At 37.2% G+C, this 13614-nt stretch overlaps 1 protein-coding gene across 1 annotated transcript in view; it reads right to left on the bottom strand.

The window, feature by feature from the left end:
• Positions 1–4136: 4136 nt before the first annotated feature.
• Positions 4137–13614, bottom strand: part of LOC143037047 (prolyl 3-hydroxylase 1-like) — a 60249-nt gene continuing 50771 nt past the window's right edge. Inside the window, exon 14 of the mRNA XM_076205156.1 lies at positions 4137–13344. Coding sequence (XP_076061271.1) covers positions 13147–13344 — 198 coding nt within the window. The 3' untranslated portion in view covers positions 4137–13146. The remainder of the gene's footprint in view (positions 13345–13614) is intronic.

Below are 13614 nucleotides of genomic sequence, written 5' to 3'. Positions count from 1 at the left end.
CGCCAATTTAATGAAGCGGCCTTACTGTGGATGTGCTGTCTTGTGACACTGCTTCTGACCCAGGTCAGTGGGCAAGAAACAGGAATGACCTATCATCCAGGAAGTGCCAAGATAAGAGGGAGGGAAGGGGGTGGATGGTAATGGAGTATGTTGGGGATGGAATGGGTGGGAGTGGTTTTTATGTCTTTTTTTTTTTCTACCTCCCTTATAAGGGGGAAAAAGTTTTTGGTATATTTATGTATGTATGTATGTTTTGAGGGACAGCTCGTTCCATAGCGGGCTGGACAGCTGTGACAAAGTCTTGATGTAGATCATCTACGTTCTGTGAGGCGATGTAGGACTGGTACCAGCGGTCTAGTTCCTCCTGGAAAAGGGTCCAATTAGCCCCTATTGTCTTCCAGTGCTGAGGTGGGGGAGGCAGAGAGGGGAGGAAGTTCATGGCTAAAGTTGTGACTTGGGCAAAATGGTAGCTAATGAGCTGTGAGTCTACCATCCAGTAAGCATGATGAGCCATGCATGTGGAGAGCATGATGAGGTCCAGGTGTCCCTCAAGATGTGAGTAACTTACCCTGAGTTCAATAGTCTAGCGATCTCAGGTATCTCTCCCAGAAGCGTTGCCAAAGTGTACCCTGTAAGACTGGGTTGCATGAGGGAGCGGAAGATGGGGTGATGTGGATTAAAGTTCCCATTGATGAGTGTGGGTTTGTGGCCGTCTCAGGAGATCATCTCCCCAGGTGCTAGCTCACCATCTTGAGGACAATATATACAATATATATCATCCTCAAGGGTGAAGGGTGACCCAAGCAAGGGTGATTCTGGTAGCCAAGGCATCTACTCTTTCTCCGCAAGGCACAGTGGGTACGGATTCACTTGGAACCGTCACCCGAACCAATATAGCGAGTCCGAGTGATCCCGCCGCTACGGGTTGTATAGGATACCTGGGATACACCAACCCTGAGAAGTCGGTTGACCGGCCTATTGGTCTCCTGCAAAAGGGCTACATCCACTTCCCTCGTGGCCAGGGCAGCCTGTAGGACGTGGATTTTGCCAACCAGGCCGTTGATATTCCACTGCAAGAGTTTTAATTCTCACCGTGATGCGGGTAGAGAAGTTGGAGTCGGGGGAGGGGGGTAGTAGGGTCAGGGGTGGGGTGGTGGGTGGATTTTTATTTTTTATTTGGGAGTGAATTGTCACTCCCACAGGCTTTGTTTGACCCCTTGCGGTGGTGTTAATGTAAGACACACCTTGTGGAGAGGAGGTGGAATAGTGTAGCTAGTCAGAGGGGGGTAGAGGGCAGTAGAAAAGAGACTACAGCTGTTAGAGCAGCAGCGGATGCTCTAGTAGCTGACGGGGCTCACAGGGGCTTTGGAGGCAGCAGAGACGGCTCACAAGACCTTCAGGGGGAGCCGGTGGTCCATGTCTGAGGAAAGAGGTGGCGGGGCAATCGCTCAGGTAGTGGAGGAGGTCAGTATTTTCTGCACTGCAGTGGTTGCACCGGCAGTCTTCCATGGTGCTCTGGGGATTAAATTGCCAGAAGCAACGGTCCCAGAGGGTACCACAAGAAAAAGGCGAGGTAACAGTTAGCTTCCAGGGAGGAGAACTTGTTTCCCCCCTTTCTCTTTTGAATTAGCATTATTTTAGCCCTCTAACAATATCTCCATTCTATCACTTTTTCAATATCATACAAATTTCAGGACACCAATATGGTTCAAGTGTAACCACTTTGAAAATCTAAGGTGTCTAATTTTACTGGAATACGTCAATAATAGCTAAATAAATTACACAAAAACTTTTGTTTTTTATTCATTGTAATTTGAAATAACATCGTCTGCTGTAGAAAGTTCATCTACTACAGCCATTCTCGTAAAACCTACCCATGGAGCCATCTGCTTCACAATGATGTCAGAAATTCTGTTCATTCTTCATGCATCATCATTATGTTTGATAAACATTGATTGCATTGAATGCCACGGGCTATTCAATATAAAATTTAGGAATTATGAAAAAGAAGAAAAAAATATGGAGGAAAATACATGATTGGGAAGAAAATAAAAGAAATGGAAAATAATAAATTAATGACATAAAATTCAGAAAGGCAGAAGAAGGCTTATGATAACAACACAGAACATACACAGGGAGCCAAATAATGGGGCTAGATTCTTTTACAACCATACTAAATAGCTTTTTTCAACCCCTTACCCGGCAACTTTTTTTTTGAGGAAACGTTTCATTTTAAGAGAAAGTTTTTTATTGCTTTTTTTTATAGTATTTTTCATACTGATAATGGGAATAATTCTTATTTTTATCTATTACCAATATTTTACTTGAAATTTTATTTTGAAGACACCATTTCTGGCAAAAACGAGATAACTTGTCTTCCGTTTTTTTTTTTCAACTTTAGAATCAAAAGTAAAGGGAAATTATGCACTTATTTTACTCTTTTTTATATCTTATTCTACAATTGATAATCTGGGATTTCTAGTGAATGGGAAGCATGGTGGTGGAGAAAGCATGTTTTGTTCTGATACATCATGTCGATACCCATGTCATAAATCCTTCTTCTCCTCCTCCTCAATTGAGAGAGAATAGTCATTGTCAGATGAACTTGCACTCTCATCTGACGTACCCAAACCTCTAATTGAAGCTTCATATTCATTCTCATCTTTTCAGCTCAGCATCTGGGCATAATTCATAAAAAAAAAAATGAGTGTATGTGCACAAAAGCAATGAGTCTGCTTCATTTGGTTGATACCTTATCACTAACAAATACATCCCAAGGCAGAGGAGACATACCTACTAGACATACGATTCACTGAGTATACTCGTTCATGGCTGAGAATGGCCCTAATTCAATGATTATACTTGTCTGTGTCTGTTTTTGAAACATTATGTTTGGAGGTGCTAAGATAAGAGGGAGGGTGGAGGGGTGTGGAGTGTATTCAGGGATGGAATGGGTGGGAATGATTTTATGCCTTTTCCTTTTTGGCTACCTCCCTTGTAAGAGGGAAAAAGCCTTGGTATATGTATGTATGTATGTTTAGACGAGTTTGCTCGTTGTACTCTGAAAAAGAAAAATTAGGTGAAGACGAGTTTTCTATCGTCCTTGCCGGGTAAGGGGTTAAAGCAAGAGAAATGATAAAAGATATTGTTTTTGGAAACTTTGGTTAAATTTATCAGATAAATAAGATTAAAAGGTTACACCAGGAGGAATAATAAGTGCACACCAAAACAATTACATAGAATATATATGCAACAAAAATGAAAATAAAACAAAACAAAGAAGTTAGGATGTGCAATATAGGAATAAATGCAAAAAACATTTGTCATTTGCTGGAACAGATTGGTATGTTCGTGGCGATACTTGCAGTGAAGCTTTTGTTTTATAGTCAGTAAACAATCTAAAAAGATGTATCCAACTTGTGTAAAGAATAATTAATTTTATCTAGTAGTTACAAATCACCATAATTTGCTTTTTACCAGCACACTAGGACTGAGATGAAAAAATATTTGTATTACGTTGTAGACATCATTGTTTACGAAGCTTGTGACAGCTAAGAGGAATAGAGTGAATATGATACAGGATTGTCTACAAGCACACTACTACAATTATTGAATGTGTCATGTATAACCCTTACATTTTTGAGTGTCCAAGGATACCAATGAAGAACTAACATAAACAAAGGTAAGCACCAATGATACATCAATATGAAAACTTCTCCAGGGAGATACTTCAGTTCCAAATGATAGCCCATAACTATACCATCTATCCACACATCTTGCCTATTGTTAGAGATACTTAAGGAATCGAGACTACTCTCAAAAGATGATGAAAAGCTCTCAGTATTGCTGAAGGAATCATCTGTTTTGCTACAGGACAACATTGTTAACTGAGTGGCTTGGGTTGGTATCCACTGTGTTGTCACCAGAACTAGTACCAAGAGATGGTGGTGTATGCTGTGTTTTAGAATACAAATTAGCAGACAAATATTTTCATCAAAAAGTCCCTCAAAAACTACTTCTGTGATAAGATATTTGTTTTAAACATGGTTTTCATGAAGACAAATAACATTACAAAGGAAAAAATGCAAAGTCGTTTGTGGGCAGGTATTATGGTTACCCTTTAAGGAAACTAAAAGTAACATATTGTAACATTTAATAAAATTAATTAGAAACAGCAGACGGAGCAAACACGAGTAATATATAGCAAAATTGATGCTGAAAGAACATACAAAAATAAATGTGATCAAATCATCAATTCTTAATCCTATTACTAAGGTACCAGATGATAACAAAGTTCAAAGACAATGGATGGTTATAAATAAGGTCCTAAAAATCACATACCTTAAAAACTGTAATTAATATATTAAAAAATAAATAAAAAATCATGTACACCTGTCTCTTACTCCCACATTTACCAACTGCCACTTGTGTGGGTGTTTGGGCCTAGGACATAAACCCACTTCAGGAAATGGTAGTGTTTTATGTCCTGGGCCCAAATGTCTGCACAAGTGGTGGTTGACAAAATTTAATGTGGAATTAAGAGACCAAGGTGTATATACAAATGTATGCATATACCAATAGAGCCCCTTGTAAAGAGGGTGGCTGGGAACAAATACTGTCTATCAGTCTAACTTAATATACTTGTATGTAACCCTTCCTTCCATTACTCCTAATTATAGTTGATTCTTCATTTACAATTAACATTCCTAAACAAGATCATTTATTCCCATAACAAAAACAGCACCTAGTACATTAAACAACATTGAGTCTGACCTGTGAGTATTAAAAGATATCATGGAATCTAAGATCAATAATCTGGTTTTTCATGTCTATTTTATCACCTTCAATATAGTATAGACATTTATAAGATTTTTCTAGCATGATAATCCTAAATAGAATAATCTGTCTAAATAGGCAGTTTATAGATATGGAACAATAAATATACTGCATTATGACAACATCATAAAGAGAATACCAATGGTTACCTGAGAGAGGTGACTATAAGCTACAACTGATAGGGATGAACTGCAACCTGTTTATGCAACTCTAAATAATGCAATGCATTGCTTAATTTTCTGTATCTAACCTACTTCAATCTCATAAAAGAGACCAGGTTTTGTTCAATGGTAAAACCTTGCAAAAATTATATATATATATTTTTTCTTTTTCCTGAAGACATTTCACTAAAAGAAATGAATGCATTTTGGTCATGAGAGTAACTATCACCTTTCCATAGGCTGCAATGAAGGATTATGATACCAGATACAAATCACATTAACCACTAATCAGAGTAAGTATATAAGCCTTCAATAGTATGTTGTATGATGACTTCTGACTAGGGAAAACAAATTTTCCTTGATCAGATCCAAAATAAATTTTCATTACTTATGATTATCTTTGTATGTGGGACCAATGATAAGTACCTGCTTGTGGTGGTCATGCAAGATGGACAACAGAGCTGACCATTTTCAAAACCCCCTCACCTCCATCAAGAGCTGCAGAAACAAGTGCATGAGAACAAAAACAATATACTGCATAAAAAGACAAATGTGGTCCCACAAACAAGAGAGACACAAAAGGATAAGATGAGACTGAACAATATAAAACGAGGTTATTAGAGGATGTGAAGGGGGACATTAGAAAGGGAATGACTTTTTCCCATAACCTCAAAACTCTTTCTTGTCCCAGACAATGAGATCTCCTATATCAACCTAATCTGCTATATATGCTGGTGTATAAGTTGATCAAGCACATAAGTCAATCACCTAGAATTTTGAGGTGTAATTCAAGTTTAAGCCTATATCCAGCAAATAAGACAACCCCTAATAATATGGTAGCACCCCTTTCCCTGCACTGTTGTATGGAAAAAAACTACATTATCTCAAATATATGGTAGCTTAACAGATATTTACAGCATATTTACATGCTTATGTAAAAATATCAGCAATTATTGTTATGGTGGTTATTACATCTTCAATAACATCTGATGAAAAAGACAATCTATATTTACCTAATTGTAGTATACAGGAAAGGAGCAATACTCATTGCATCCTCTAATTTCTAACATTCCTAAACTCAAATTCATGTACAGTTCCAACTTAATCTATATCTTTGATTTCCAATCATAATGTTTAGATTTGAACTCATGTATTGTTTCAGCTTGGGCTATATCACCTTCTTTGCTATTCCACATATTTATGCATTTATATGAATAACTGTATTTCTTCACTTTCATCGAGACTGGATTTAATACTTACATCAGAACCTGAAATTGTAGACAGAATTGATTACAAAACTCCAATAGGAAAGAGTGACCATGTACTAATAGAATTCAAACTAAAAGAGCAAATGGACTTAAGAGGAAATGAGAAACATAAAAAAGACTAATGTACAACAAAACAAACTTTGAGAAACTCAAAAAATTCTTTCGTAATGCAAACTGGGATAAATTCCTAAATAAAGAAACAAAGATGGAAGGGAAATGGAATATACTAAAAGAAATTTATGAGGGAGTGAACAAATATGTACCACAACAAAAGCAAGAAAGAGTATACATAAAAAGCTGGTACAACAAAAAATGTAGTGAGGCTAAGGATAGAAGAGACAAAGCTTGGAAAAGATGGAAAAAAAGACAAAACTACGAGTAACTGGCAAACATACATCAAACTAAGAATAGATTATGTAAAAATACGCAGAGATGAAAAGAGAAACTATGAAAGAAACATACATATACCAAGGCTTTTTCCCCCTTACAAGGGAGGTAGCCAAAAAGGGGAAGGTATAAAATAATTTCCACCCATTCCATCCCTGAATACACTCCACACCCCTCCACCCTCCCTCTTATCTGAGCACCTCCTGGATGAAAGAAACATAACAGAAAAATGCAAGGAACACCCTAAACCAGCCCTGTGCAACCTGCGGCCCATTCATCTGAAAATAGATAAGCTATAGTGTGGACCTCAGAGAGAGAGAGAGAGAGAGAGAGAGAGAGAGAGAGAGAGAGAGAGAGAGAGAGAGAGAGAGAGAGAGAGAGAGAGAGAGAGTGTTACCAACTAGAGCCCACCGAAAGTTTGAATAAATTCATATTCTTGTGTACCAATTTCACCATATTTTTTCTATTTCGTTCACTAAGGTACATATTTTAATTATATTAAAACAGAAAACAATATATTACTTGAAAATTTTAATTATTAGATTGAGTGATCCTTGGCTGTCTGTTTATGAGTCTGACACGTATGATTCACGTACTGTAGTATGGTACGTGTGTTAATCATCCCAGTTAACCAATATTAAGTAATTATTTATGTTTGTACATTATAATAATAAGGTACGGTAGCCTTTCATTTGTTCATTTATAGTAAGGAAAATACATTTGTTTCGGACAATTCTTATTTTTGTGATTCCAATTTAAATAAAATCAGTGACAAACTAATTATCTATCCTTATCAGTATAATCTTACATGATATGTCTTCGATCGTAAGGTTATGTGGCCCTCCATACCTACAGAGTCGTGACTAGTGGCCCTTTGGGAAAAAAGGTTGCACACCCCTGCCCTAAACTATTTTACAGGTATGTAAATGGTAAACTAAAAAAATAAACAAGAAATGGAAAAGCTGCACCAGGGAGATTATGAATATACAGAAGAACTATAAATAGCTGAAATTATGAGCAATCACTTCAAATCAGTATTCACAATTGAAAATTCACCTAACTGTGAGGGAATAGAGAGAGAGAAATTCCCCCCAATGAAGGAAATTGTAACACAGGGAAATCAGAGACCAAATAAAAAACCTTGATGTCAGAAAATCACATGGTCTGGATGGAATTGCAAATTGGATACTGAAAGAATGCATAGAGGAATTGACGGACAAAATATACAATATAATTAAATACTCGCTCAAAGATGGAAAGGTACCACAGGACTGGAAAAATGCAAATATTGTAACAATATATAAAGGAGGAAACAAGGAAGATCCAACCAACTATAGGCCGGTCTCCCTAACAAGCACAGTAGCAAAAATATGTGAAAAAGTTATCAAAAGTAGATGGGTTAAACATCTGGAAGAAAAAACTATACTGAATCCAAATCAATTTGGATTTAGACAAGGAAGATCATGTACAACAGACCTGATCTGCTTCTATTCAAGACTAATAGAAATAATACAAGAAATGGATGAATGGGCAGACTGCTTTTCTAGACTACAAAAAGCATTTGATAAGGTACCACACACAAAACTAATAAGAAAAATAGAATCAATAGGTGGCATCAGAAGAAAATTATTGGAATGGATGGAAGACTTCCTGACTGGGAGAAAAATGAGGGTAGTAATTAGAGACTAATACTCAAATTGGGAAGAAATGATAAGTGGTGTCCCACAAGGTTTGGTGCAGGCTCCAATCATGTTTGCCATATATATAAATGACATGGATGAAGGAGTAGCGTGTTATATGAATTTCTTCGCAGATGATGCAAAAATACTAAAGAAAGTAAGAACAGAGGAGGATTGTGAATCATTACAGTTAGACCTGGACAAAATCTGGAAATGGACTCAAAAGTGGGAAGTGAACTTCAATATCAAGAAGTGTAGTATAATGGAGTTTGGAAAAAGTAAAAATAGAATATCAAGAAATTATAAAACTGGTGAAGAAGAAGTAAAAAAAGTGAACTCAGAAAGAGACCTTGGAGTAATGATTAGCAAAGACATGACACCGGACAAACATATCAATGAAATAGTCGGAGAAACCTTCAACCTATTAAGATCAATGAAAGTGGCATTTGACTATTTGGATGAGGAAATGATTAAAAAAATATTAGTTACACTAATAAGACCAAAACTGGAGTACACAGCAACACTATGAACACCCAGTAATAAAAAGAATATAAAGAAATTAGAAAGAAAACAAAGAGCAATGACAAAGTTGGCACCAATTCTCTCCAAATTAACATACAAACAAAGATTGTCCAAATTGGAATTACCAACTCTGGAACAAAGAAGAGAAAGAGGAGATCTGCTGACTACTTATAGAATCATGACAGGAGTGGAAATCCTAGATAGGAATGATTTATTAAAACGAGACAATGAAAAACAAGAGGACACAAAAAGACACTCAAAAAAGATAACTCTATTAGAGATCTGAAAAAAATAGCTTCCCACATAGAGTACTGGATACCTGGAATAATCTAGATAAAAAAACAGTGTGTGCAAACACTATTCAAGATTTTAAGAAAAAACTTGATGCTGAAAGATACAAAGACTGATCACCACAAGCATAGCTACCTTCCCATATAATACAACTAGGTAAATGTGTTAGGCGACCAGTTTCACTTGTTTACCCCTCAGTGGTAAAGGTTCACATCTTATATTCAGTGCACAAGTTGACACCTGGTTTTGCAGAGATTCTTTAAGCTTAAAATTTCAACTTAAACACCAGCATATACAGTATTCCCCTTAATGTCCTGAATATTACTACCAAGTTTCCACCTACTCTTCCTTCTTCCAATGATGGGAGGTCCAATATGTTCAGTCTCTCTTCATAATTCTGAGGCAGTTGGTGATTGAGTTTAGAAGAGTGTGTGAAGAGAACAATTTGAGTGTAAATCAATCAATCAATTGTTGCCTTGAATTTCAATAAGTGGAAATCCCACAGCTCAACAGTGGATGGCAATGGTCTTTGGAACTTCCCACAAATCTCTCTAGAAAGAAACTGAGCTGTTGTCTGTGTTGTATCAGTGTGGAACGGTTTCTATGTCACTAGCTGAAAGTGATAGGGAGGGGAGTGCATTTCCCAATCATCAGTTCTCCATATGTGAAAGAATGCAATAAATACAGTTGATGATATGATGATATGGTTTAACATCACACACTCCCCCCTATCGGGAGGCTAGGACGGTGCCCCTCACAGAGGTCTTTGTAGCATGGAATTTAATGAACCATGCCCTTGGTTCAACTTCGCTGATGGCAGGATTCGAACTGCCCTTACCTCACCTCGACCTTTGCCGCAAGTAACGACGCCCTAACCCGCTCAGCCAGTTGAAATGGATAAAAAGATATCTTGGGCCCAGTCTGGAGACTAAGTGCCAGCCCCCCTGGGCTGCACCTTGTGATGGAGAATAGGTTTTGAAAATGGGAAACTCTGCAGGACCACCACATGCAACTATGTGTCCCTTGGAGTGTAAATATAGGAAAAAATAAAGGGATGAGATGTATAAGGAATGATGATGGCAGTAGGTTGAATGTAAATCCGAGGAGAAAGGGTCTGGAGAAGTGGAGAGTTTTACATTTTTTGGGGTACATATGGCAGGGAATGGAATGGATGCCGAGATAATTTATAGAGTACAAAAGGCAAGTGAATTTGTGAGTAGATTAAAAAATTATATGAAAACTGGAATCTGGATTTAAATGCAAAGTGAAAACTATATGAAGGGGTGATTGCACCCACAGCAATACATGGACTTGGAATGGGAGGCAGAGAGGAAGAGCCTGAATGTATTTGAGAAAGTGTTTAAGAAGTATGATAGGTGTTACAATAATGAATAGTGAGAAATGTGGAGGTGAGGCAGAGAAAAAAAAGTGAAAAGAGAGCTACCTTATAAGGTAGATCAAAGAGTGGTGAGGTGGTTCAGACCATGGGAAAGAATGAGTAAGAAGTCTTTTAACCTCTTCAATATGAATTGAATATTTCAGTGTAAGGTTTGGATGTCTGATGTATGATGATTCAATGATACATCACAATACGCAGGTTATAAAATATAAAGTTGCAGCTGTAATACTCATTCTCTTTCACTCTGAATGTTGATAACCACATAAAGCATGATCAAGCGTGTTCACAGAATATGGGGGTACTCAGCTACAACTACAAAATAAATATAATCAGGATCCTCACACCAGCATCCTCGTATACACGCATGCACCTCATGACACTGACTTTGGCATCATTGTAGGGAAGGGTTTTAAAAAAAAGTGGACAGCAGAAGCAGAGGGAGTTGACTTGAGAGTATGACCTTGAATGTGGAGGATGAAAAGGATAAAAAAAGGGCCTTGGATGTACGGGCAATGTCTGTAGAGAAGTGATGAGAGAGTACAAATAAGCTTACATGCTTTTTTGTGTTATCCTCAGCATCTGTAATTGTTGTTTTGAACTATGTGTTCTTTCTTTATCTGCACTTCACGTATATTGATTCAATGCCAAATAAAATTACTTACAAAAAATTGGAGTGAATGGGAGACTGAATGTACAAAAGTTTATGTGGCATGAGAGGATGTTCTTGTTGCTCCATAAATCACTTTGAGAGGGTAAGAAAGGGGGAAAGGTCATCATTTCATGAAGCAGTGGGGGTAAACCAATTCATCTGTTTGGCCCTGAAGTCAAAGCACTGTCTTACTACTCTATACTCAATCTGAGCAGTGAATGGGCATGTGGGAGGAGTGACAGGGATGACCCGTCATCCAGGAGGTGGTGTGATGAGAGGAGCATAAAATGAGTTTTAATGTGTATGAAGTGTGTGTCCTTTGACTCTGCCACCCTACTCATAAGTTGAAAGGGCCTTTGGTATGTATACAACTGATGTATTCACAGATTAAAATAAACAATATTTACAAGCACCAATATATCTGGCTCTGATCAGTAAAAAAATAAAGATCCAGCTGTGATGACTAGTCTGAAATTCACTTCTTGTTTTATATCTTTCAACTGCACACATCTGATACAAGAGTACCTATAACATTAATATTAAATAATTTAAGTATCTAAATATGTGATTTATAAAATGGCTAGTTTCCTTTATCAAAAATATACAATGTTGACAATATGAAATCTATTTCCAGATTATGTCAGGTAGAGTTTCACATTAATGCCAATATTAATGATGATTTTAAGATTTTGACAATTATTCTCTCCGAGGGCATCCAGAGTTGGAGACAAGGGAGCCAACTTTGTCAGTCATCATGTATAATTTTATTGATTTTCTAAGAGTAAACATAGGTCTTTTAATCTAACACTCACCAACTGCCACTTGAGTGGATGTTTGGGACCCAGGACATAAATCCATTCCAGGAATTGGTTGTGTTTTGTGTCCTGGGCCAATTTCCAAAGTGGGTTTATGTTCTGGGTCTGAATGTCTGCCACAAGTGGCAGTTGGTGAGTGTTGGATTAAGAGACCTAGGTATATACTAGTGTATGATTGATGAAAATCAAAATGTAATACATGTAGATAATGTAAATCCTATGACAGCAATTTGAAGTATCTTGATATCATCCCTATACCATTAACCATATACACCTAAGCTTCTTAATCCAACACTCACCAACTGCCACTTGTACTAACATTTGAACCCAGGACATAAACCCACTTTAGGAATTGGTATTTTATGTCCTTGGGCAATTCCTGAAGTGGGTTTATGTCCTGGATTCAAACAAGTGCACAATGGTGGTTGGTGAATATTGGATTAAGAGACTTAGGTGTATGTATATTATCTTTCATTTTGTCCCCCCTACAAAAATTCTTGCTTCCCCTGTGGATGCCCCTGATCCTCTGAACTTCTGCCTAAATGACAAAGCTAAAAGAAATACACAGATTTTTGGACATATAGTACCAATCTCATCCTTAGGCAGCTATCAAGCCATTGCCTATTCTAATGCTCAGAGAAATGACACAAATGACTTTAAATACTGTACTCTTTCTATTAAAAACTGCAGATCCTTTATGGGAAAAAAAAATCTTAAGTAACTATATGGCCTAAAATGTTATCTAGTTTGCACAACAGTAAAAGTGGATGCTGTGTCATTTTCACTGCTAACATACCTAAATGTTAGTCTCATTCACTATGGAGTAATTTGCAACTCACTTTAATGAAATGATGCTGATGAAAACAGTGAATTAATATTTCACAAGAAAGAGTATCTTTCATCCTGGATTGAAAAAAAAAAGAAAAAGAAAAAGAAAAAAGAAAAAGAAAAAAGAAAAAGATGAGGAGGTGAAGCGACTCGATGCTTGTTAACTGGAAACAGTATAGCTTTAGCTGAGAGCTGAAACATCCTTGCACACATATAAAGAGGATACACTAACCTTAATTTTCATAAATCTTTGATTAGAATCAACATGGTAGAAAAATATATCAAACCTAGGTACACAGGTACAGTAATATTTATAAACCTTCTTCAGAATACAGTTTCTGCAGTAGCTGTCTGGCCAGTTGCCTTTCATTTTCTTCATGCTGTTTATCATGTGTGAACCACATTCCAAGTGCACAGCGTCTTCCCCGCAGCACAGGTAGCACACCATGAGGATTCTCAGCACCCGCAGAAAACCCTACTAAACGTCCACATTTAGGAAGAACCTTACTCTATTAAGAAAATAAATAATAACAATTAATAGTTGCACAACAATTAAAAATTATTCTAAAAAGATGCAATAATTTCATTTATGAGCTTCAAAGTGAAAATACATACATATACCAAGGCTTTTTCCCCCTTCCAAGGGAGGTAGCCAAAAAGGGAAAGGCATAAAAACACTCCCACCCATTTCATCCCCAAATACACTCCACACCCCTCCCACCCTTCCTCTCATCTGAGCACCTCCTGGATGACGGGTCATCCCTGCACCCCGCCCACCG

The sequence above is a fragment of the Oratosquilla oratoria genome, chromosome 21 (genome assembly GCF_046742065.1).
Source record: "Oratosquilla oratoria isolate Oo_2021 chromosome 21, ASM4674206v1, whole genome shotgun sequence".
Classification (NCBI taxonomy): domain Eukaryota; kingdom Metazoa; phylum Arthropoda; class Malacostraca; order Stomatopoda; family Squillidae; genus Oratosquilla; species Oratosquilla oratoria.
This window is presented reverse-complemented; position numbering and strand designations above follow the sequence as displayed.